This window comes from Aspergillus brunneoviolaceus (genome assembly GCF_003184695.1).
Source record: "Aspergillus brunneoviolaceus CBS 621.78 unplaced genomic scaffold BO95scaffold_7, whole genome shotgun sequence".
NCBI lineage: Eukaryota > Fungi > Ascomycota > Eurotiomycetes > Eurotiales > Aspergillaceae > Aspergillus > Aspergillus brunneoviolaceus.
The window spans coordinates 630,735-650,008 of NW_020290737.1; the positions used below are offsets into that span (position 1 = coordinate 630,735).

The window sequence follows — 19,274 nt, forward strand, 5'->3', positions numbered from 1 at the left end:
CTCCGCCTCCAAGCATCGACTGTGGGTCGCTAATAATACCCATCAATCATCTTCATGTTTAACGGAGCGGACAAATTAGATCAGTGACCACCGCGTTTGAAACAACAATCACAACGAGATGATATCGTCAAATCAGAGGAATCTCTAATGACCCTTCCAGACCATCCAGATCATCTTCGTTCCTTGAGTCCTTTCTTCCTACCCCTGGTTTCGCCTGATAAGCAAAACATTGGCCTCAGTTCCTGCCCACACTGAAGTCTGTGGGTGGTATATTTCAACCTCGCTCAATCTAGACCCCATTTAGTCTCATTTTCTGAAGGCAATCTACTATCATCATTACTCTTATTATTATAGTCATCCCTCAACCGTCTACTACGCATAAATAGAAAGCATGGATATCACCGCTCAGAACTTTGGGCTAACTCTCCCTATGCTCCTAGACGAGTTGTCAACCTGCTGTTTTGTAGCCCTGGACTTCGAGTTCTCAGGAATAGCAAAATCTCTCGATGGAGGCACGAGTCGGAGGAGCACGCTTCAGGAGCGGTACGAAGAGGTCAAGACATCTGCCGACCACTTCCAGATTCTGCAGGTCGGCTTGACCATCTGTCATGAAGACCCGAAGGAAGGTTGGGAGTCCTCCATCGATTTGCTTCCCGAACACAGGCGCTAACTGGAAGGCGAAGGTATCTACACCCTGCGGCCGTATAACCTGTATTTGAGCCCGATCATTGACGACAGGCTCGGAATCGAAAGGCACTGGTCCTTTCAAAGCAGCGGTATGCTTGTCGCAAAGCCCGCTGTCTCTGGTTACTAATCTGCTCTTCCATTCTAGCTGTTTCGTTTCTCTTGACCCACAGGTTTAGCATGGACTCGCTCTTCAGAAATGGCGTGGGCTATTTATCTCGAGACGAAGAGATCAAGGCCACTGCCAGGGTCACTGAAAGGTTCAAACGTCCGGAAGCGACGACCACAATAGGTGTTGATGAAACCGAGTCTGAATCAATTGCCTTTCTCCAAGAAGTGCGACGTCTTGTGGATGAGTGGCTTGCGCTTGGTACAGTATGTCCCCTCTCCTCTACTCTGTGATGCTCGTCTGATTTCCGGCAGGCCCGCGGTAACTACCTCAACATTCCACCAGCCAGTCGTCCCGGTGCAGTAGAAAAGCCTGGTCTCATGCCGGTGGAACTTAATAGATTCCAAAAGAGACTCATATATCAACTTATAGAGGTGGAGTACCCGTTGCTGAAAGCTTTCGGACGGCCGGCCGGGTTCCTGCAAATCATAGACCGCGACGAGAAGCGGGAACAAGCCGTCCTTGCGCAGAAAATCGAGTCTACGCAGAAGAGAGCTTGGGAACAGACGGGGTTCAGATGGGTCGCCGAGGCTCTGGCTGGTGGTGATCTCACCAATCTCCCGCAGGACTACTTCAGCAACCGCTGGGCAGGCTTGCAAGGGCCAAGGCCCCAGCTGAATTCAGATCAAATCAAGCAACGCCTGCGAGCCACTCGACCGGTGCTCGTGGGCCACAATCTTTTCACCGACCTGATATACTTCTGCCGATGCTTCTTCGGGCCTCTGCCGGATCGTGTCGAGGAGTTTCAATCGATGACTCATGAGATGTTTCCTGTTCTGATGGATACAAAATATATGGCTACCCATGATTGCGGTTCCATCAACCCTACGTCTTCCTTGCAAGATATTCACAACAAGCTGGCTCCCAACCTTTACCCGAAGACCAGTAAGTGGCCTTTACCAGGTCCGCCATCTAGATGAGACTAACATACCTGCTTCTGCTAGAGCTTGCTTCTCGGCATACAAAATACGAAGCTCAAGGCATCAACCATGAGGCGGGCTATGACAGTTTGCTCACCGCCGAAGTCTTCATCAAGCTCTCTGCACAGCTTCGGGACCGGGGCGCAGACGATGAACCTACACCGCCAGCCCAGGAGCTTATCTGGCAGGGTCAACCGATTACACAGATACAGACTCCAGACAGGGGCGCATACAAAACTGATTTTGGGCAGGGCCAGAGGCTGAGCCTGCCTATCCAACAACAGAATCGAGACAGAAGCAAGAACACACAGGCGACAGGATTAACTCCAAAGTCTGGTCGGCCTGCGTCGGCTGAGTCGCACGAGCAGCTCGTTGAGCACACGAGCAATAATTATATGAATCTCCGCACGGGCGAGGCTGAGGAGGCCAGCAAGAGCGCGGCTCTCAGTGTCAGCGCCGAGTCTCCAGGAGCGTCTGGGATGGCGCTGAGACCCAGTAACTCGATAGCAATCCAAGATAGAGCTAACCGTGGACGGCTGATCCCTCGACTAGACGCCAAATTCTGGAGCACCTATGGAAACAAGTTGCGGGTCTTTGGGACGCAAGAGAGGGTGTGCCACTTTGGTTGAAGCGCATCGAGACCACCAGAAATAGCAATCCCATAGACTCCGGCATGAAGTAATGTAGCGATAAGCTTGTGATTTACATTTACTACAAGTTACTACTAGCCCGAGTATCCCAATTGCCCAGCGTAACTAAACTGAGTAATGGCGGGGAATGTATGCAGCGTCTATCTAACAGTACACCTTGGTTCAAGAAGGTACCGCTAGCGAAAAATGGCCGCAAAGTACTCACTCTGAGCACCGGAAAAATGATCGACTGGTCGTGGAAAAACTAGAACAGTGACGATAAGGAAATGGTGCCGTGAGGAGAAAGAAAAGAAAAAAGAGGGAACGGATTTGGTGGGGACGGATTATAAAGGGCCTGGTCACGTGCAATGCTAGCCTTGGGACGGGACTAGAATTGTTCCGGCTGGAGTGCCGCCGACAGACAGACAGAGAGAGAGAGAGAGAGAGAAGCAGGTGACCGCCGCGCCGCCAACTTTTCTCGTCCAGTATCGGCGTCCGGGAGGGAGAGTATATTGACAATCACACCCCCCCAAACATTTCACATAGCCCTTTGGAGAGATGTCTTCCGGGTCCAATGGTGCCAGGCGCATAGCGTCGCTTCTGCGTAAGTGAATCTTAATTTTCTGTCTTTCCCCATTTTGCTTTGCAATCGGACGACGGACAGCTAAACTGTTTTTTATCTCTCCCAAACAACAGGGCCTTCCGCCTCCGACTCTAGAGTGTGCAGAAGCTGTCAAGAGACCATCGTCCGCCGACAATATGCCTCTGCTGCGACGACGCAGGGCACCCCCGAGACCACGACCGCGCCGCCCAGCTCGGCCTTCCCCGTCGTGAAGCCCACCCACACCATCAAAGCCGGCGTACTGCTGTCCCGGCAGCCCCAGATCACCCGCGACCTGACCGATTTCGAGAAGGCGTACTTCTTTTACCAGCGCCGCCTGAACGAGCGGCTGACGCTCCCCTTCACCAAGTACTTCTACTTCAAGCGCGGCACGCCCGCCGACGAGGACTGGAAGCGCAAGATCCGCGAGCGCCAGACCGCCGCCCGCGACATCGGCAAGTACAACGCCTACTCGAAGGATGCGTGGAACGACGAGCTGCTCGTGGGCGCCGTCGAGTCCGACCCGGCCCACCAGGTCGAGATGCTCGTCCAGGACGCCGAGGCCACCGCCAATGCCACCTCCCAGGACACCAGCAAGAAGGAGGAGATCCCCCGGCCGTTCCCCCGGTGGACGGAGGCGGACGAGAAGGGCGACGACAAGAGTCTGAACCGGGCCCTGCAGCGGACGCTGTATCTTCTCGTGCAGTCGAAGGAGGGATACTGGAAGTTGCCCAGCTCGGCGGTGGAGCCGGAGGAGACGATGAAGCAGGTATGTTTTTTTTTTCTTCTCTAAAACATAGGTGATTGTGAAAACGCGGCGTCCTCTAACCTATCTTTGCAGGCTGCCCAACGTACCCTCGCCCAGGCGGCGGGTGTTAACATGAACACCTGGTTCGTGGGCTACCACCCCGTCGGCCACTACGTCTACAACCTCCGCAAACCCTCCTCGGAGCTCCGCGGCGAGAAGACCTTCTTCATGAAGGCGCGCATCTTCACCGGCCAGGCCGACTTGACTGGCAATGCTGATAACCTGACCGATTTCAAGTGGTTGGCCAAGGACGAGATCGCCAAGTACGTCCGGCCACAGTACTATGCCAGCATCAAGAACATGCTGGCCGAGCGGTAAACGAAAACCTCCTGAGGATGTTTTTGCTTCGTTTCCACTGTACTGTTAGGATAGAATTAGATTGTTGAGGGGGTCTGCGGGGTGTGTGTGGCAGTTAGAACCGGGAATATCTGCATATATTTTGTATGTGTGTGTGCGTGTGTGTCATGTATAACTAGCTTTTTTTACTACCAAAGTTCTTATTCCAGTTAACTGTTGGATATCATGTGCAAACAACCGTCTGCTGCCTTGACCTTTCCCTTGCAATTGCACCCCTGAACGCCATGCCACTCACGAGAGAGATATTTACCTAGTAATCCCCCCGATGATAAGGAAAAATCATAACACCCACACGGACGAAACCAACATCTCAAACAACAAACCAAACCACAAAATAGAACCATTCACTTCAAATTAAACTTCTGCCCCTGCACAACCGGCTGCCCCTTAGCCACCACCCCCTTAGCCAAACTCTTCCCACACATCGGACAAGCTAGATCTACCCGTCAGTAACTTAACTAACTTGTGTTACTTCCATAAAAAAACACACCACAACCCCTCTCGCAAAGCACACAACCACAAAAGAAGGGGGGGGGGGGAGGGGAGACAAACAATTCTTCTGATAAGCGCACCGCTGGCAGTACTTCCGGCCCTGCTCGGTCTTGGTCTTGCACATCTCGCACGAGGACGAGTACGCCGCGTAGGGATTCTTGGCCTTGGAGCTGAGGAGTTTACTCTGGCGTTTTCGGGTTAGTGACAGGTACTAGAAGGATTGGGGAGCAGCGACTAACCTTCCCGATCCCCGTGTTCCCTAACGTGGGTTTCGATTTGTCTGCGTGACTGCTGCTGGCGCTGCCGCTGCCGCTGGTCGCGGGGGAGCCGTAGTACATCTCGCTCTTGCGCTTTACACCCGGGGTGGCTAGTTCGGTTTGTTTGAGTTTCTTTTGGCATTTGGCGCAGACCATTTTAGATTTTTTTAAAGGTTGGGGTGGATGGGGTGGGTTTCTTGGTTTGTTTGGGGTTGGGGTGTAGAGCTGAGGGGGTTTCTATGAGGGATTAGGTGGATAGTTGAGGTGTTGGATGCTTGCTGGTGGATGGATGGATGGATGGATGGAGAGATGTGGCGCGGGGCCGGATGGCTATGACGCCACTTGGTGGTGTGGCGCAGTTGCTGGGGTGTGCTGCATTTGATGTCTTTGAGTATTCATTTATTTGGTTTCAGTTGGACTCTGATAGTTGTAGTTTCTAGGAAATGGATCGGACTAAATTTGCTGATGATTGACTTTGGTGTTCACTACTGGGGAAGGTTTGCTGAGAGTGGTTGATGGTGTCATGGTTCTATATTTCTGCGGTCAACTGGCCGCGTACTACACATCCAGATGTTATGTGTAGTGCTTAGATGCAGTAACCGTTGGCCATAGAGGCCTCTCACTAAGTTCCTCACAAATGAAAGCACAAGATAGAGTCACTCGTCAACTTTAGTAGTGGAATGGTGCTTGTACTCAGAACAATGCTCATCCAATTACAGCAGGGTTAATATCCCACTAGCAAGTGACAAGTCATAGTTCGAAGAATATTCCAGGTCATTGTGCCTTAGCCTCCAAGCAGGCCAATAACCACCAATATCCCGAAAACACATGCAAATCCTCGGATTCGCCTGCAGTTTGCTTGGGCTGACACAGGAACGAGATCCACGCCACGCTGGCCGGCTGGTGTGTATCCTTTCGAGACCCGAGACGCAACTCGGAGGAAACCTGAAATCCACTTTAGCGAAATCATAACAATATGGATGGACTACACAGCTGGATAAAGTGCAGTCATCTGCGACGGTGGGTGGTGTGGCAACTGGCGAGGATTAAATACTGACTTCGCCCACTTCGGCTTCAGCTCTTCTTCACCCACCCCCAACCTCGAGCCCACCAATGTCCGACCAGCAGCTCACAGTCGTTATTGCTCAGCTCACTGGACTCTCAGCTGTTCTGGACTCTCAGCTTTCCAGGGGTCCACTCTTCAGAGACCTGCATCATGGCAGGGCTGTCTGGTGGTTGCTTTTTTGTTTCCCAATGGCTGCAGGGTGACCCGCCACTCGTGAACTGGTCTACATCGGTCACTGATGCGTTGCTAACCCAGACCGCAGACTGGATGCTTCCAGACGGCGAAAGCGAAGACCAAGACTGAGAGAAAGTTACTGACATAAACTGACAAGAATAGAAAGCACGCCTGCGCACAGGAAAAAAGAGAAACATCAAAATATTGGCGGCGCATGGTGCACAGTCAAGCCAACTCTTTGGAACCTTTAGCTCCACGCTCCACGCTCCACGAGCGCCAATTCCAGCAGAGTGGTTCGGCCACTTGCTGTCCAATCTTTCTGCCAGACCTTCATTCTGGCAAAGCCAACCAACATGCTCTGTCCCCAGCCATGGCAATATAAAACAGTGGCCCCTGGTGGTGGGAATTGCCACGGCTGGGCGTTCTCATCCTCGGGCTTCTTGTCAGATTCCCGCCGATTTTCGTCAGGACACAATACATCACCAGTGGCTTCTACCATTGTTTCTCCTAGATTGACACGTATCAAACGTCACCTACACCTTCATCCTGCCTGAGGTCTACTAGACTGTGCTGGAGGAGACAAACTTCGCCAAAAGTCTTATCCCTGACTCTGGGATTTTGCTTTTTTTGTCAGATCCTTCTTGGCCGCCCGGACCAGGCTTGGACTCCCTACTAGCTTCTCGACTGCTGACGCCTTCTTCCCTCATTAGCTCTCGATCAGCGGAATTGGACGGCACGTTTAGGTCGAACACGGCGTGGCCAACCGGGGGGTGGTGAGTCCCTTGCTTCAAGGAGGTTAACGAAAGGGGACCTCGACTACACAGCGGCACACCTTCACCGCGATTCTATCCTCCCAATTCTCTCTCAGATATTTCTTCTACTCTCTCGACGGAATTGATTTCCCTAGCCTGAAGACCGTTCAATGCTTAAGGTTTGAACCTTAATAGTGGCGGTTGATCTAGGGTGCTTGTCATACGTCCGGGCGGGTCAAACACGGGGTTCTGCTGCGATATAGATTATACGGATCACACGCTCCCCAGGAAACCGAGACAATGCCTCCCAATGGCTCTTCGTTCACATCTCTGAATCTCCCATCAGCATTTACCCTCCCGCGATGCATGGAGTACTTCACCGTTACTGCGGGACCCAACACGGATCTTTGGCGCAAACCAGGTGTCCGTGACACCGCCACCGCTCCAATCGTCTTCACCTCACTCCGACGCCGGTTCGAGGTCGCCGAGGTGACCGTGACCGCGGATTGGGAGATGGAATGGGATCAAGGCGGGCTAGTGATCTTCGCCGGAGCGGCACCGCAGTCATCAGAGGATGGATCGATGCACCATGTGCCATTATCACCGCCGCTACCGGGGACGTCTCCCGCCGCCGCCGCCGCTCGACTCGGAGCCACGCCCCATGCTAATGTCAGCCCCGGCAAATGGGTCAAAGCCGGCATGGAGTTCTATTCCGGGACGATGAATGTCTCCAGTGTTAGCGCCACGGTCGACGGCGCGGACTGGTGCGCCTCGCCGTTATCCTATCCGGAACACGGCCCTGCGGTGGTGCACTCGCTGCGGATCAAGCTGGAGCGGGTCGGCCACGCCCTCTGGATCTGGTACCAGGTGCCCGCCGTCGCGGCGCCGTATGCGATGATGACGACGGGTGCGCTGCCCAGTGGGATGTGGCGCAAGCTGCGGGAAGTGACCTGGTTCTTCTACGGGGTTGAGGACAAGTTCGTGCACGTGGGCGTGTACGCCAGTCGCCCGAACCGGCTGTCGCGTAGTGCGACGATGTGGGAGATGATGAATGGGGATGGGTCGGAGGGGACGGGGGCGGTGGATGGATTGGTGGTCGAGTTTGAGGATCTGGAGATTTCTTAGGAGTTGATTCTTGTGCTGGAGCTTCTCGAAATGCTCATGGCGATGTTTGCTGCTGCAGGATAGCATGCATGATGGGCGTTTCCCGGGTTTTCACGAGTTTGAAGACCGCTGCTGCTGCTTCTCTTTCTTTCTTGAGTGTGTCTCCTTGGTAATCTGGTTATGGCGAGAGCGGAATCGGCGTCCTTGACGGGGAGCTTTCAGTGGGAGCTACTTAGGTGTCTGGATGCATTGAGGGTCCAAGTTGCTATGTAGGCTTTTAGGTACTGTCCAATCTACCGAATGTTCTCGTTTCTAGAGATCGAGAGGCATATCCGACCTCCTCGCAATTACACCTTATTCTTCGGCGTCATTGGCCAGCATCCTCCTGGAAAATGTATCTCATTTTCGAGTCGATGCATCGCCACCCACTCCATTCTTTGAACAGCTGATGCCATCGACAAGATTTTCTTAAGTCGTGTTCGTGTTCAGGAACTGTCCAGCAACCCATCGCAATCTGTGCAGTCCAGTCCAGTCCAGTACACTCTTCTTATTCACCCACATAAACATCGACGTTCGCGGATCCGGCCCATCGAAACACACACCTACCTCTCTGGCAGAGATGCATGCATGCAACCCCGAACCGGTCAACAGACCACCGAGTCCAAGTAGTCCAAAGATCTTCCCGAGTTCTCTGCCTAGAGTTCGGGTATGGCCATGCTCAACTGCCTCTCTTATCTGTTGCCTGTCTTATCTACGTAGGTATAGCGAAATCAAACCAACAATCGCGGCGTTGTCATGCGACAGTTGCCCGGATGGAGCAGCCCCTCCATAGCCAGCCCGGTGCCCGCCCATCCGCCTAGGGCCAGGGCAGGGCAGGGCAGGGCAGGGCACCAAACCCCTCGACGCTTTCCGTGGGTTCCGCTCCCGACCCTCCCTTCCTCTCCTCTCCACCGCCGGGCCTGTTCTTGAGAATAGTGGAAACGAGGTTGGAGAAAGGGGGAAAAGGTTTTCTTTTTCAGTGTGCTGCATCGCCTCACAATCAGGGGAGGGAGAAAAGGGATACGAGAATTTGACGGGTTATAAAAAGAACAGATCCCCCCAATATATCGGCAATAAGGGGGAGGGGCATCATGGTGATGGAGACGGTAGATGAACTCGACTCCGCAGTGTGGGATAGGGGAAGATGAGAATGAGGGATACGAGAAATTGAGAGACGAGACAAGCCTCCAGGGTTCAGGTTGTTGTGTGAGTGAGGTCCTTTTGAGTGGCTAAACAATGGGATTGATTTTGGAATGAAAGCTTTTTTTCCCACCGGTTCATGTGCTGCACTTGGATGTACTGTACTGTACATAAATATTTTACTGCAGTATAGTGTAGGCATGAGTAAGTAAGTTATAGTTACTGTAGTCAGCTTGTTCCCCAATGGTTGAGCAGGTAACTTAGTGCCAGCACAGCAAGCAACTGTGGGACCCCCTCTCTCGGAGGCTGCAGCAGCGCAGCAGCGCAGGAAGATCCTGCGGCGGAGATCTTGGTGTGCATATCGACTCCGTAAAGTCCAGTAACCTGCACCGATGGGGAATGCCCAGATCCGAGAGTCTATTCAGTTACTCCGGCCTATACAAATCAGAGCTTCTGGTCCGATGGATGTTTACTCGAATGCTGGAGCTGGTTGTATGATGTTTTTTTCTTGTTGTTTTGTTTTGTTTTGTTTTTCCCTCTCTTCCTTGGGGGGGGGGGGGGGGGGGGGGGGGGGGGGGAGCGCCCGGTGGAGATCCCGAATCACAGGAAGGGAAGATTATTGATGGCGCCACTATTTGGGGGGAGGGGTCTGCCGACGCCACTAGTGGTTAGCTAGCACCCTGGTGGTCTTTCTGCTTGAGATTCTGAAGTCGTCTTCCTGTGGTCAGTTGCGACGGGTAGGATGTACTGTACTGTAGGGCAGCAATTGACAACTTGAGCAAGTGGTACAGATAGATAGTTGTACTGTACACAAGAGAGCATAACGCTTCTCAAGGTGCTGGGAAATCCACAAATATAGAAATTCTTATCTACCGCCCGGCGGGCAAAAGCCCACACCTCCAGCTGCATGCTTACCTCAGCCGTGCAACGGTCCAGAAGTGGATGCCTTTTACTGGCGGTGATTGGTGGGGCTGGCTCACCGCATTTTCTTTTCTGCTTTTAGTTCGAGTTCCCGATCTGCGTGCACCGCATCGCAGGTCTTGTTCTTGCAGGCTTGCAGCTCCCTCTCTCTCTCTCTCTATGGGCTTGCGAATGGCCCGATTGGGAAGCCCAGGCATTGCGCGGGACACCCATCCGAGAAGAGACGCCATTTCTTCCGCCGCGGATTGGTTCGTGGAGGATGGTTGATGTCTGATAACCTTGGCGGAGTGGGTGGTTTTGCGTAGGATTAAACTCTTGGGCCTCTCTTATCCTCCCCTCCTCGCCTCCTTATGGTCAATTCTCCGGACTGTTCATACATCGACGCTTAAATCAACAATCGATTATAATCGAGGAGAAACACAAGAGACTAGATGGTCCGAAGCCAAACGCGAATTCAAAATGACATACAACCAAATCATTACGATGCCAACTCCCAGCTGCCCCGCCAACTACCTAGTGGTTACCACCAGTAAACCGAACTAGTTCTCCATCGGTCTTCCGTGCGGACCCAGTTTTACACTATTCAATTTTTTTTTCCCGCTCTCTCCCTCACGCTTGCTGCTCTCATTCGAGTCAAAAGAGTTCAACCACAACACCTGAACATACCTTCTGGGATTGATTGACTGACTGACTGACTGACTGAGTGACAGCCAGCCAGCCAGACAGACAGACAGAAGCTAGACTAGTCCCAAAGTCTGCCACTGATTATTCCCGACTTCCCCTCTTCCCCCCCTCCGTCTTCCCTCTTTGTTTATTTTACTATCATCATCAATTCTATTATCTCCAACTCACCAACCACTCACTACCTTCCCAATTGTACCACCTTCCCCCCCCTCCTCCCTAAACTACTCCTCCATCTTGCCCTCTTCTTCTTCCTCTTCCTCTCCCTCTTCCTCTTCATACCCCTCCTAAGACACACATTCACATACACACCCACCCACCTTCCTCCCTTACCTCTTCCCCCCCCGTCTCCTCCCTCCTCATTTACCCTCCGTGCGCGGGTGGCCATTTTTTTTTTTTTCTAACCCGGTCCGAATCTTCTCCGCATCCCGCCGGACGCTTCGCCTTTTGTACAATATCGCTGTTTTCGAGTTGAACTCCTTTCGCTTCCCCTTTTGCGCTGTTGGCGAATATCCGGCGTTCCTAACGACTGTAACGACATCCCCCAACCTCGACGACGATTCACAATGGCTCCCCCCGCTGGTGAGACTGTGACCATCTCGATCCGACGTCCCATCGACGACCCCATCTACCTGGCCGGCACCTTCTCCGACCCCCAATGGGAACCCGTCGAGCTCAGCTCCAAGCCCGTCGACACCGAACCCGATGAGGACGGACTTATCTCCACCGAATATCTCTTCTGGCACGATCTGACCCTGCCTCCCGGCCAACATCAGTACAGATTCCGTGAGGGGAAAAAGGGCCCCTGGTTTCACGATGAAGCTGTAAAGCATGGTAGGCATTTCCCTCCGACATCTATGCCTGGGCTTTGCATTGTAGCGCAGGGTTTCTGAGTTTGTAGGCTTGGTTCTTTGCGTGTGAGAGAGAAACTAATTGACTATGCTATGTAGTACCGGGTGAGGATGGCCTCGTCAACGTGCTTACTGTTGGGGAGAAGGAGTCCGCGGCCGATGCTGTTCAGCCCGTCATCGAGAACGATGTCAGCGAGAAAACGGAAGAGACTGTGTCGGAGGACGCCACGCCCAAGGAGAACGGGGTCAATGGAGTCGCCGAGCACGACACACCTGCGCAGGAGTCTACGCCCGAAGAGCACAAGCCTGAGCCTCTCGCCGCTCAAAAAGAGACCGAGCTGGAGGAGCCTGTCACTAACGGCAGCACCGCGACCACTGAGGTCAATGGAACCGAGACTGTGGAGCAGCCCTCGGAAGAAAAGCCTCCGGTCACTGCGAACGCCCCCGAAACCGTGGAAGAGAAGCCCGCCGAAGCCGAGACAACCTCTGAAAAGGAAGAAGCCGCCGCCACTCAGACTCAAGAAGCTCCAGTCATCACTGAAGTTGCCGAAGCCGCCACAGACGCCGACAAGGACCAAACCAAGGAAGAAGAACCGGCCATTGCTGTTGTGAGCGCCCCGGAAACCGACAGCAAGGCAGTTGAAGAGCCTCCGACGGAGAAGGTCGCCGACGAGCCCGTGTCTAAGGTCGAAGAGCCTGCTACCGAGAGTGCGGCCGTAGAGACTGCCGCGGAGGAAACCCCTGCAGTGGAAGCCGTCTCGGAGAAGCCTGCTGAGACCGAGCCCGTTGCGACTGAGACTGCTGAGGAATCGACCGCTCAAGAGCCCGTCGAGGAGCAGCCCGTCAAGGAGGTGGAGGCAACTGAGGCCGCAGTGGTCGAGTCTACGGAAGAGGCTGTTAAGGAGGAACCCTTGACACAAGAGCCATCCGAGTCTGCTGCTCCTGTCGAGTCCACGACTGAACCCAGCGCTGCGGCCAAGGAGCTGCCCGAGGATAGCAAGACCCAACAACCTCTCGAAGTTGCTGCTCCTGCAGTTGCCGACGAATCTGTCGCTCACGAGGCTCCCAAGAAGTCCGACGAGACCCCCGCTGTTGAGATTTCCGCTCAGGAGCCTGCCAAGGAGGAGCTTCCCACGGAAGAGCCTGTGAAGGAGGAATCCGTCAAGGAGGAGTCCGTTGCCGAGCCTAGCACCGAAAATGTTACGGAAGAGCCAGTTGTCACCGAGACGCTATCGGAGGCGGTTTCTGCTCAAGAATCGACTGAGACCCCTGCCACTGCGGGAGCCGAAGCCGAACAAGCCGCGGAGGAGCCTACTGAGACCCAGGTCGCAGAGGCTTCTGCCATCGAGCCTCTTCCCGAAGTGGCTTCTACCGGGGCGGGCGAGAAGGAAGAGCCTGTTGCGGAGCCAGTCACCGAGAAGTCTCCCGAGATTGCTGCCGAGGTTGCGCCAGTGGAAGCTGCCGCCGAAATCACGACCGTGGATGAGTCCAAGGCTGAAGAATCCGTGCTTGAGGAGAAGCCTGTAGAGGAGGCTGTCACTGAAGCCCCGGCTGAGGTAGCCGCTGCTGAAGCTTCTGAGCCCGCCAAGGAGCCTGTCGCTGACGAGCCTACTCCTGAGGTCTCTCACGCTGAACCTGTGGAGGAGCCGAAGGAGACCACGGTTGTTGATGACAAGGTGACGGAGGTGAACGCTGTTGGGGAGCCAATGGAGCCACCTGTGGAAGCCGCCAACGAACCCGCCCAGACCGAAGCCGCTGCCGAGGAACCTACTTTGGAAGGCGCAACCGCCGAAGCCACTACTCAGGAGGAGCCTGCTCACCAAGAGACCGTTGCGGAGAAGCCGGTTGTCGAGACTTCTGCTGAAGTCACTACCCCCGAAGCCTCTGCTCCCGAGATCGTCCAAGAGCCTACTGAGAAGGAAATTGTCACTGAGGAGCCAGCCGTGGAGAACTCTGAGAAGGCTGTTGTGGAAGAGCCGGTTGTTGAGGAGCCTGCCGTTGAAGTCCCCGCTGAGGTGGAAAGCGTGAAGGAACCTGTTGTTGAGCCCATCCAAGAGCAGACCGTGGAGGAGCCTGTGGCTGAGAAGCCGGTTGCCGAAACTTCGGTGGAAGAACCTGCCAAGGAGGAATCTGTTGTTGAAGCTCCTGCTACTGAAGCGCCCGCAGCTGAGGAGCTAGCTGCTGAGACCACTTCTGAAAAGGCGACAGAAGAGCCTGCTGTTGAGGAGGGAGTTGCTGACGCAGTTGCTGCTGAGGTTACTGAAGAGCCAGCTACCAAGGAGGAATCCGCCGTCGAGGAATCCGCCGTCGACCCCACTATCGAGAAGGCCTCCGAAGAGCCGGCCATTGAGCAACCAGTCGCCGAAACCACCCTTGAGAAGGAGATTCAGAAGGAGCTCACAACGGAGGAAGAGCCAGCTGCTGAAGAGCCTGCTGTTGAGGCCACTCCTGAGGTCACTCACGAAGACGTTTCGGAGGAACCCATTGCCGAGACTCCTGCTATGGAAGAACCCATTGCTCAAGAACCTGTTGCTGAGCCCATCGTTGCCGAGACTGCCAAGGCCGTTGAAGAGCCTGCTCAGGAGACCCCCGTTACCGAGGAGTCAACTCACGAAGCCCCCACCGTGGAGGAAGTTGCAGAGCAGGAAAAGACTGTTGAGGAGCCCGTCGCTGAGGCCACCGAAGAGCCCGCCTCTTCCACTGAGCAGCCAGCTCCCGAGACTTCTGCTCCCGAGGAGCCTGCCGATGAGGCGCCTGCTGTCCACACTACTGCCATCGAGACTGCCGAAGAGAAAGCTCAGGAGGAGCCTACCGTCGCTGTCGAAGAGCCCGTGGTGGAAGCCGCCGCTGCTGAGGAACCCATTACCGAACAGCCTACCGTTGAAGAGCCCGCCCAAGCCGAACCAGCTGCCGCTGAGCCCGTGACTGAGGATGTTGTTGAAGCTACAGAGACCGTTCAGGAGCCTATTGCCGAAGAGCCCGTCACTGCAAAGGTCGCCGAAGTCGCGGAGCCCATCAAGGAGGAGCCTGTCGCCGAGGAATCTGCTCAACCCGAGCCAGCTGCTGCCGAGAAGGCCACTGAGGAGGTTGCTGAAGTTGCGGAGCCCGCCCAGGAGAAATCAGCTGTGGAGGAGCAAGCGCCCGAGGTTCTTGTCACCGAGGAGCCCACCGCATCCGAGCCAGTGACTGAGGAGGTTGTCGTTGCTGAAGAGGTTGCTCCTGTTGCGGAGACGCCCGCTGAAGAGACTCAAGAAGAGCCCAAGGAGGCCCCTGTTGTCGAGGAGACTCCCGCCGTCGAGGAGAGCGTTGTTCCAGAGGTCGCCCTCGAGAAGTCTCACGAGGAGCCTAAGGAGGCACCTGTTGTTGAGGAGGTTCCTGCTGTGGAGGAGACCCCCGCTGTCGAGACCGCTACTGTGGAGGAAACCCCAGCTGTCGACGAGACTCCCGCCGTGGAGGAGGTTCCTGCTGTCGAGGAAGCCCCTGTTGTCGAAGCTGCTGCCGAAGAGACTCCTGCTGTTGAGGAGGTTCCCGCTATCGAGGAGACCCCTGCCGTCGAGGAGACCCCCGCCGTAGAAGAGACACCCGCTGTCGAGGAGACCGCTACTGTGGAGGAAACCCCCGCTGTTGAGGAAACCCCCGCCGTGGAGGAGGTTCCTGCTGTCGAAGAAACCCCCGCTGTCGAGGAGACCGCTACTGTGGAGGAAACCCCCGCTGTCGAGGAAACCCCAGCTGTCGAGAAGACCCCCGCCGTTGAAGAGACTCCCGCCGTCGAGACCGCTACTGTGAAGGAAACCCCCGCTGTCGAGGAAACCCCAGCTGTCGAGAAGACTCCCGCCGTCGAGACCCCTGCTGGTGAGGAGGTTTCTGCTGTCGAGGAAGCCCCTGTTGTTGAGGAGACCCACGCCCTTCACGAGAGCGCTACTCCAGAAGTCACCACCGAGAAGTCTCAGGAAGAGCCTAAGGAAGCCCCTGTTGTTGAAGAAACTCCCATCGAGGAGACTCTCCCCGAGGTGCCTGCAGCAATCGTTGCTGACGAGCCTAAGGAGGCACCGGTTGTTGAGGAGACCCCCATCGAGAAGACTATCGATGAGGTTGAGCCGACTGCAGCAGCTGTGGAGGAGCCTGTCGCTGTGCCCGTCCAAGAGTCTGCTGAGGAGTCTGTTCCTGAGGTCGCCGAGAAGGAGGCAGTTGTTGAAGCGCCCGCCGCGGAAGACTTTATTCCTGCAGTCATCAAGGAAGACGTTGCCCGCGTGACGGAAAGTGCCGACGAGCCTGTTGCTGCTGAGCCAACACCCGAGACTCTTGCATCTGAGTCTGCCTCCGAGACTACTCCGGTCGAGGCGGCTGAGGAACCCCAAGTGCAGGAGGAGGAGCAACTTTCTGAACGTGTGTCTTTCGCCGAGATTGAAGGCAAGGAGGTGCAAGCCCCCATCAATGGAGTCATCAACACGCAGACGGCTGCCCAAGAGGAAGTCACCGACGCTGCTAGCGCCGTCAAGGAAGATACTCCTGTCGAGCCGGCTTCGTTGCAGTCGGAGGAAGTCAGCAGAGAAGTTGTGCCTGAAGATATTGTCGCTTCTGAACCTGTTGCTGAGGCTGCTACGGAGCAAGAGTCCCCCAAGGACAGTCTTCTGACACCCGAGATTATTGCCGCCGGCGCTGCCGCCGCCGTTGCTGCTGGAACTGCTGCTGCCGTTGGAGCCGCTTCGGTCTCCCACAAGGGGGCTGAGGCTGCTGCACCTGCTGAGACCAAATCACAGGAACCCCAGCCCGAGAACAAGGACAAGGCCGTCAACGTTGTGCCTGGAACTTGGCCCACTGAGGGTAAGAGCTCTCTGGCCACGAGTAAGCAACTCAGAACTGACCCTGATGCAGCCCACGCCGGTGACGACGCCGCCAAATCGACCCGCCAGCCCACCGCCGAATCGTCATCGAACGCTGCTGACAAGGCCGTGGCCACCAAGGGAGATGAGAACCCTCGCTCACAGAGTCAAAATCGGTCAGTCACCGCTGTTTCTCTGAATCATAAGAAGCATGACAGCTGGTTGAAGACTATCTTACGCGCTGTGTTTACCAATTTCTTTGGAGCAATCTTTTCTCCCTTCCGCCGTCGCGGAGGGAACAACCAATAGATGTGTCTCCTGGAGATGCTGTTTTCAATGAAGCCCTTTCCTTGGGAAGAGTGGAGATTTGTCCAGAGTTTTGCTGCTTACGTTTGTTTATTGCCAACGCTAATGTGAATCAGGAGTCTGTTCTTGATGACCGTTTTTGCTGCCCCCTTGCTCGCATTTGTTTGGCACGCATATACCCGCTGAGTTGTTCGAATTTCTTGATGCGAACCTGCGCCGCTCATTTTTATTACTCGAATCGATTCCCCTGTATTTGATATCTTCGATGGTTTTCTAGGACGAGTATGTTTATCGCTAGTGTTATTTTACTCTGCTCAAGATTGTTCGAGTGTTTTATCTGAAGTGTTTAATGGGGAGGGCAAGACTGCTGTCTTTTCCGTGGCAGTTGCAGTTGCAGTCTACAGTTTACAGTTTTGCAGTTTGTGCACAGTTCAGACGCAGATTATTGTTTACCCCATAGCATATAATGATGTCCTATGATTGATGATAATGAGATTACTGGTTCAATTACTTGTTTGTCTTGGTGTCTCTTGTTTATCATAGAATTATACATTGGTTACACTGAGAAGTTGATTCGATCACAACCACCGTAGCCCTAAGATGGTTGATTACACCTTAAACCTTAGTTCTGCATCACCAGTATCGAGTACTAAAACGGTCTGTAGTTGGCGAGTTAGGGCTTCTAAACATCCTCGTACCCTCCAATCAGCACGAATGAAAAGTCAATAATCTCTAGCCACGATTTTATAGATCGATTTATTTTATACTATTTGTTATCTGAACATAAAATGGTTGATAGAAACTGGAGTAAATACTACTGCTATGATTTGAAAAACCTTATTAAATTCAAAACTCGTCAAAATCTAAAACTGATATCTTATATATGAGATTTTTTAAATATGTGATCAGTCTCTGATCGACCCGAAGCTTCGTTCGCAGATTGGAGAGGAACCCGGGTCATTGAATGACTCAGCCCACAAGAGTTCCAGCCATTGCAGGGGAAGGTAGATTGCTGCCTGACGGGGCGATGTTTTCTTTTTAGGATGGCAGGGCGAGACTTTTGAACTGGGCGGTGGTCTCCTGGATGGCGCGTTCGACGGGGAGGCGCTCCATGGCACTGGCGCCGTAGAAGCCATGCAAGCCGCGCACGCGCTCCAGGACGAAGCGGGCGTCGGCGGGCGTGGCGACGGGGCCGCCATGGCACAGGACGAGGATGTCCGGGCGGCGGCGCACGGCGGCGTCGGCCGGGGTGAAGACGTAGGGGGTGGTCAGGAGGCCGCGCGCCGCGGCGTGCCGCACGAGCGCCACCTCCCGGCCGTACCCCATGCCCGTCTCCTCGAGGTGGGCGCGGAACTGCCCATCGATCAGCCCCACGGTCGGGAAGTTCTGGATCCCCGCGTAGCCGAGCGCCGTCAGCCGCGCCAGGAACCGCGGCCCGTCCGTGAACGGGTCGGTGCCGCACACCCCCGCGATCACCGGCGTCGTCCGCCGCACCGCCCCCAGCACCTCCGCCGCCATCTCCTCCACCGTCGCGTTGGCGTTGCTGTACGGCATCAGCCCCGCCAGGCTCCCGCACCCCGCCATCCGGAACCGCCCGCTGTTGTACACGATGATCAGGTCGATGCCGCCCGCCTCCGCCGCTTTGGCCGACAGTCCGATTCCTGGTGGATGATCTCCTTAGTGATGCGGAATCGAGACAAGAAGACACCAAACCCCCAGACAGAAAGAAGGGAGACGAGGGCAATGAAGTAGGGACAGGACATACCGGCTCCGGCTCCGATGATAGGCTTCCCGTCTCGAATTTGACGGCGAAGCCGGTCAAGAATTTCACTGCGACTGACAGGTGACGCCATCTCGGAAGAGGGGGGGAAGTTTGTAAACCACCAAACGGGTAGTGGTAGCTTGAAATCAGATGTGTTCAGGCCCAGGCCCCGCGAGTCTCCAAGGGTAGGTAGGTGAATGGCTGACTAGCGAATATGATTTATTTGGTCGATTGGAAACCTCGGGGAGGTCGCCCCTATTTATCTGGGATCTGGGTTATCAAGTGTGTTCAGTGTCAAACAAATTAGGATGGTCATGTGGCAATGGATGGTTCTTACAACTTTTGACAAATTCCAGGGTTCATTCTGCCCGTCCTCAATATACGTTTCGCCCTCAGGAAAAGGCGGGGCGGAGCGGGGCGGAGCGGAGTGCGGAGACGGCGGACGAACGGCGGATATAAGTCATGGCGCGCGGAGATAGCAAAGGTGGGGGGGGGGGGGGGGCGGGTGACGAATTGTTCAACCTGGCAATTTCTCCCCCGTCGACGCACGCAGTAACTTAATGCATTGCACTTCGAGGCCGAAACGTATTTGAGATCCGAATTTCCGACGGCCGTGTGTCATCGGTTGTAGAACGCCGGCGGTTTAACCTCCCGATTTCCCAGCAGCCATGGGCTGCACAGTCCCCCTGGCAGGGCTTGGTCATCGAAAGCAAGATAATTTGAGTCGGAGTCGGAGCG

At 54.8% G+C, this 19,274-nt stretch overlaps 5 protein-coding genes across 5 annotated transcripts; 3 read left to right on the forward strand and 2 right to left on the reverse strand.

Annotated features, from left to right (window-relative positions):
• Positions 1–5: 5 nt before the first annotated feature.
• BO95DRAFT_381294 (CAF1 family ribonuclease) lies at positions 6–4,338 on the forward strand. The gene is made up of 8 exons (XM_025583362.1): positions 6–626; positions 684–776; positions 833–1,059; positions 1,108–1,738; positions 1,798–1,962; positions 2,092–2,397; positions 3,099–3,772; positions 3,845–4,338. Exons 1-8 carry the CDS (start codon positions 392–394, stop codon positions 4,127–4,129), a joined length of 2,616 nt encoding a protein of 871 aa, XP_025446459.1. The 5' UTR covers positions 6–391; the 3' UTR covers positions 4,130–4,338.
• On the reverse strand, positions 4,240–5,195 carry BO95DRAFT_381299 (cysteine-rich PDZ-binding protein). The gene is made up of 3 exons (XM_025583363.1): positions 4,900–5,195; positions 4,721–4,844; positions 4,240–4,601 (listed from the first exon to the last, which is right to left on the reverse strand). Exons 1-3 carry the CDS (start codon positions 5,071–5,073, stop codon positions 4,513–4,515), a joined length of 387 nt encoding a protein of 128 aa, XP_025446460.1. The 5' UTR covers positions 5,074–5,195; the 3' UTR covers positions 4,240–4,512.
• A 2,014-nt stretch (positions 5,196–7,209) lies between these two features.
• BO95DRAFT_353878 (uncharacterized protein) lies at positions 7,210–8,034 on the forward strand (the record flags this gene model as incomplete). The annotated part of the gene is made up of 2 exons (XM_025582189.1): positions 7,210–7,529; positions 7,584–8,034. The coding sequence occupies 2 exons, from the start codon at positions 7,210–7,212 to the stop codon at positions 8,032–8,034; spliced, it is 771 nt and encodes a 256-aa protein (XP_025446461.1).
• Positions 8,035–11,360: 3,326 nt separating this feature from the next.
• On the forward strand, positions 11,361–16,777 carry BO95DRAFT_428285 (PT repeat family protein; the record flags this gene model as incomplete). Its single annotated transcript, XM_025584836.1, has 2 exons — positions 11,361–11,628; positions 11,745–16,777. The coding sequence occupies 2 exons, from the start codon at positions 11,361–11,363 to the stop codon at positions 16,775–16,777; spliced, it is 5,301 nt and encodes a 1,766-aa protein (XP_025446462.1).
• Positions 16,778–17,659: 882 nt separating this feature from the next.
• Positions 17,660–18,754, reverse strand: BO95DRAFT_479205 (phosphoenolpyruvate hydrolase family protein). The gene is made up of 2 exons (XM_025590092.1): positions 18,540–18,754; positions 17,660–18,435 (listed from the first exon to the last, which is right to left on the reverse strand). Exons 1-2 carry the CDS (start codon positions 18,625–18,627, stop codon positions 17,813–17,815), a joined length of 711 nt encoding a protein of 236 aa, XP_025446463.1. The 5' UTR covers positions 18,628–18,754; the 3' UTR covers positions 17,660–17,812.
• Positions 18,755–19,274: the final 520 nt, after the last annotated feature.

Bases quoted from the DNA above. Each gene is read 5' to 3' on its own strand.
- BO95DRAFT_381294 (XM_025583362.1), top strand. From the start codon at position 392: ATGGATATCACCGCTCAGAACTTTGGGCTAACTCTCCCTATGCTCCTA. The intron at 627-683 runs GTTGGGAGTCCT...TGGAAGGCGAAG, and splicing joins TCATGAAGACCCGAAGGAAG to GTATCTACACCCTGCGGCCG. The intron at 1,739-1,797 runs GTAAGTGGCCTT...TGCTTCTGCTAG, and splicing joins CAACCTTTACCCGAAGACCA to AGCTTGCTTCTCGGCATACA.
- BO95DRAFT_479205 (XM_025590092.1), bottom strand. From the start codon at position 18,627: ATGGCGTCACCTGTCAGTCGCAGTGAAATTCTTGACCGGCTTCGCCGT. The intron at 18,436-18,539 runs GTATGTCCTGTC...ATCATCCACCAG, and splicing joins TATCATCGGAGCCGGAGCCG to GAATCGGACTGTCGGCCAAA.
- BO95DRAFT_381299 (XM_025583363.1), bottom strand. From the start codon at position 5,073: ATGGTCTGCGCCAAATGCCAAAAGAAACTCAAACAAACCGAACTAGCC. The intron at 4,845-4,899 runs GTTAGTCGCTGC...CGAAAACGCCAG, and splicing joins GGAACACGGGGATCGGGAAG to AGTAAACTCCTCAGCTCCAA. The intron at 4,602-4,720 runs GTTTGTCTCCCC...GGGTAGATCTAG, and splicing joins GTGCGCTTATCAGAAGAATT to CTTGTCCGATGTGTGGGAAG.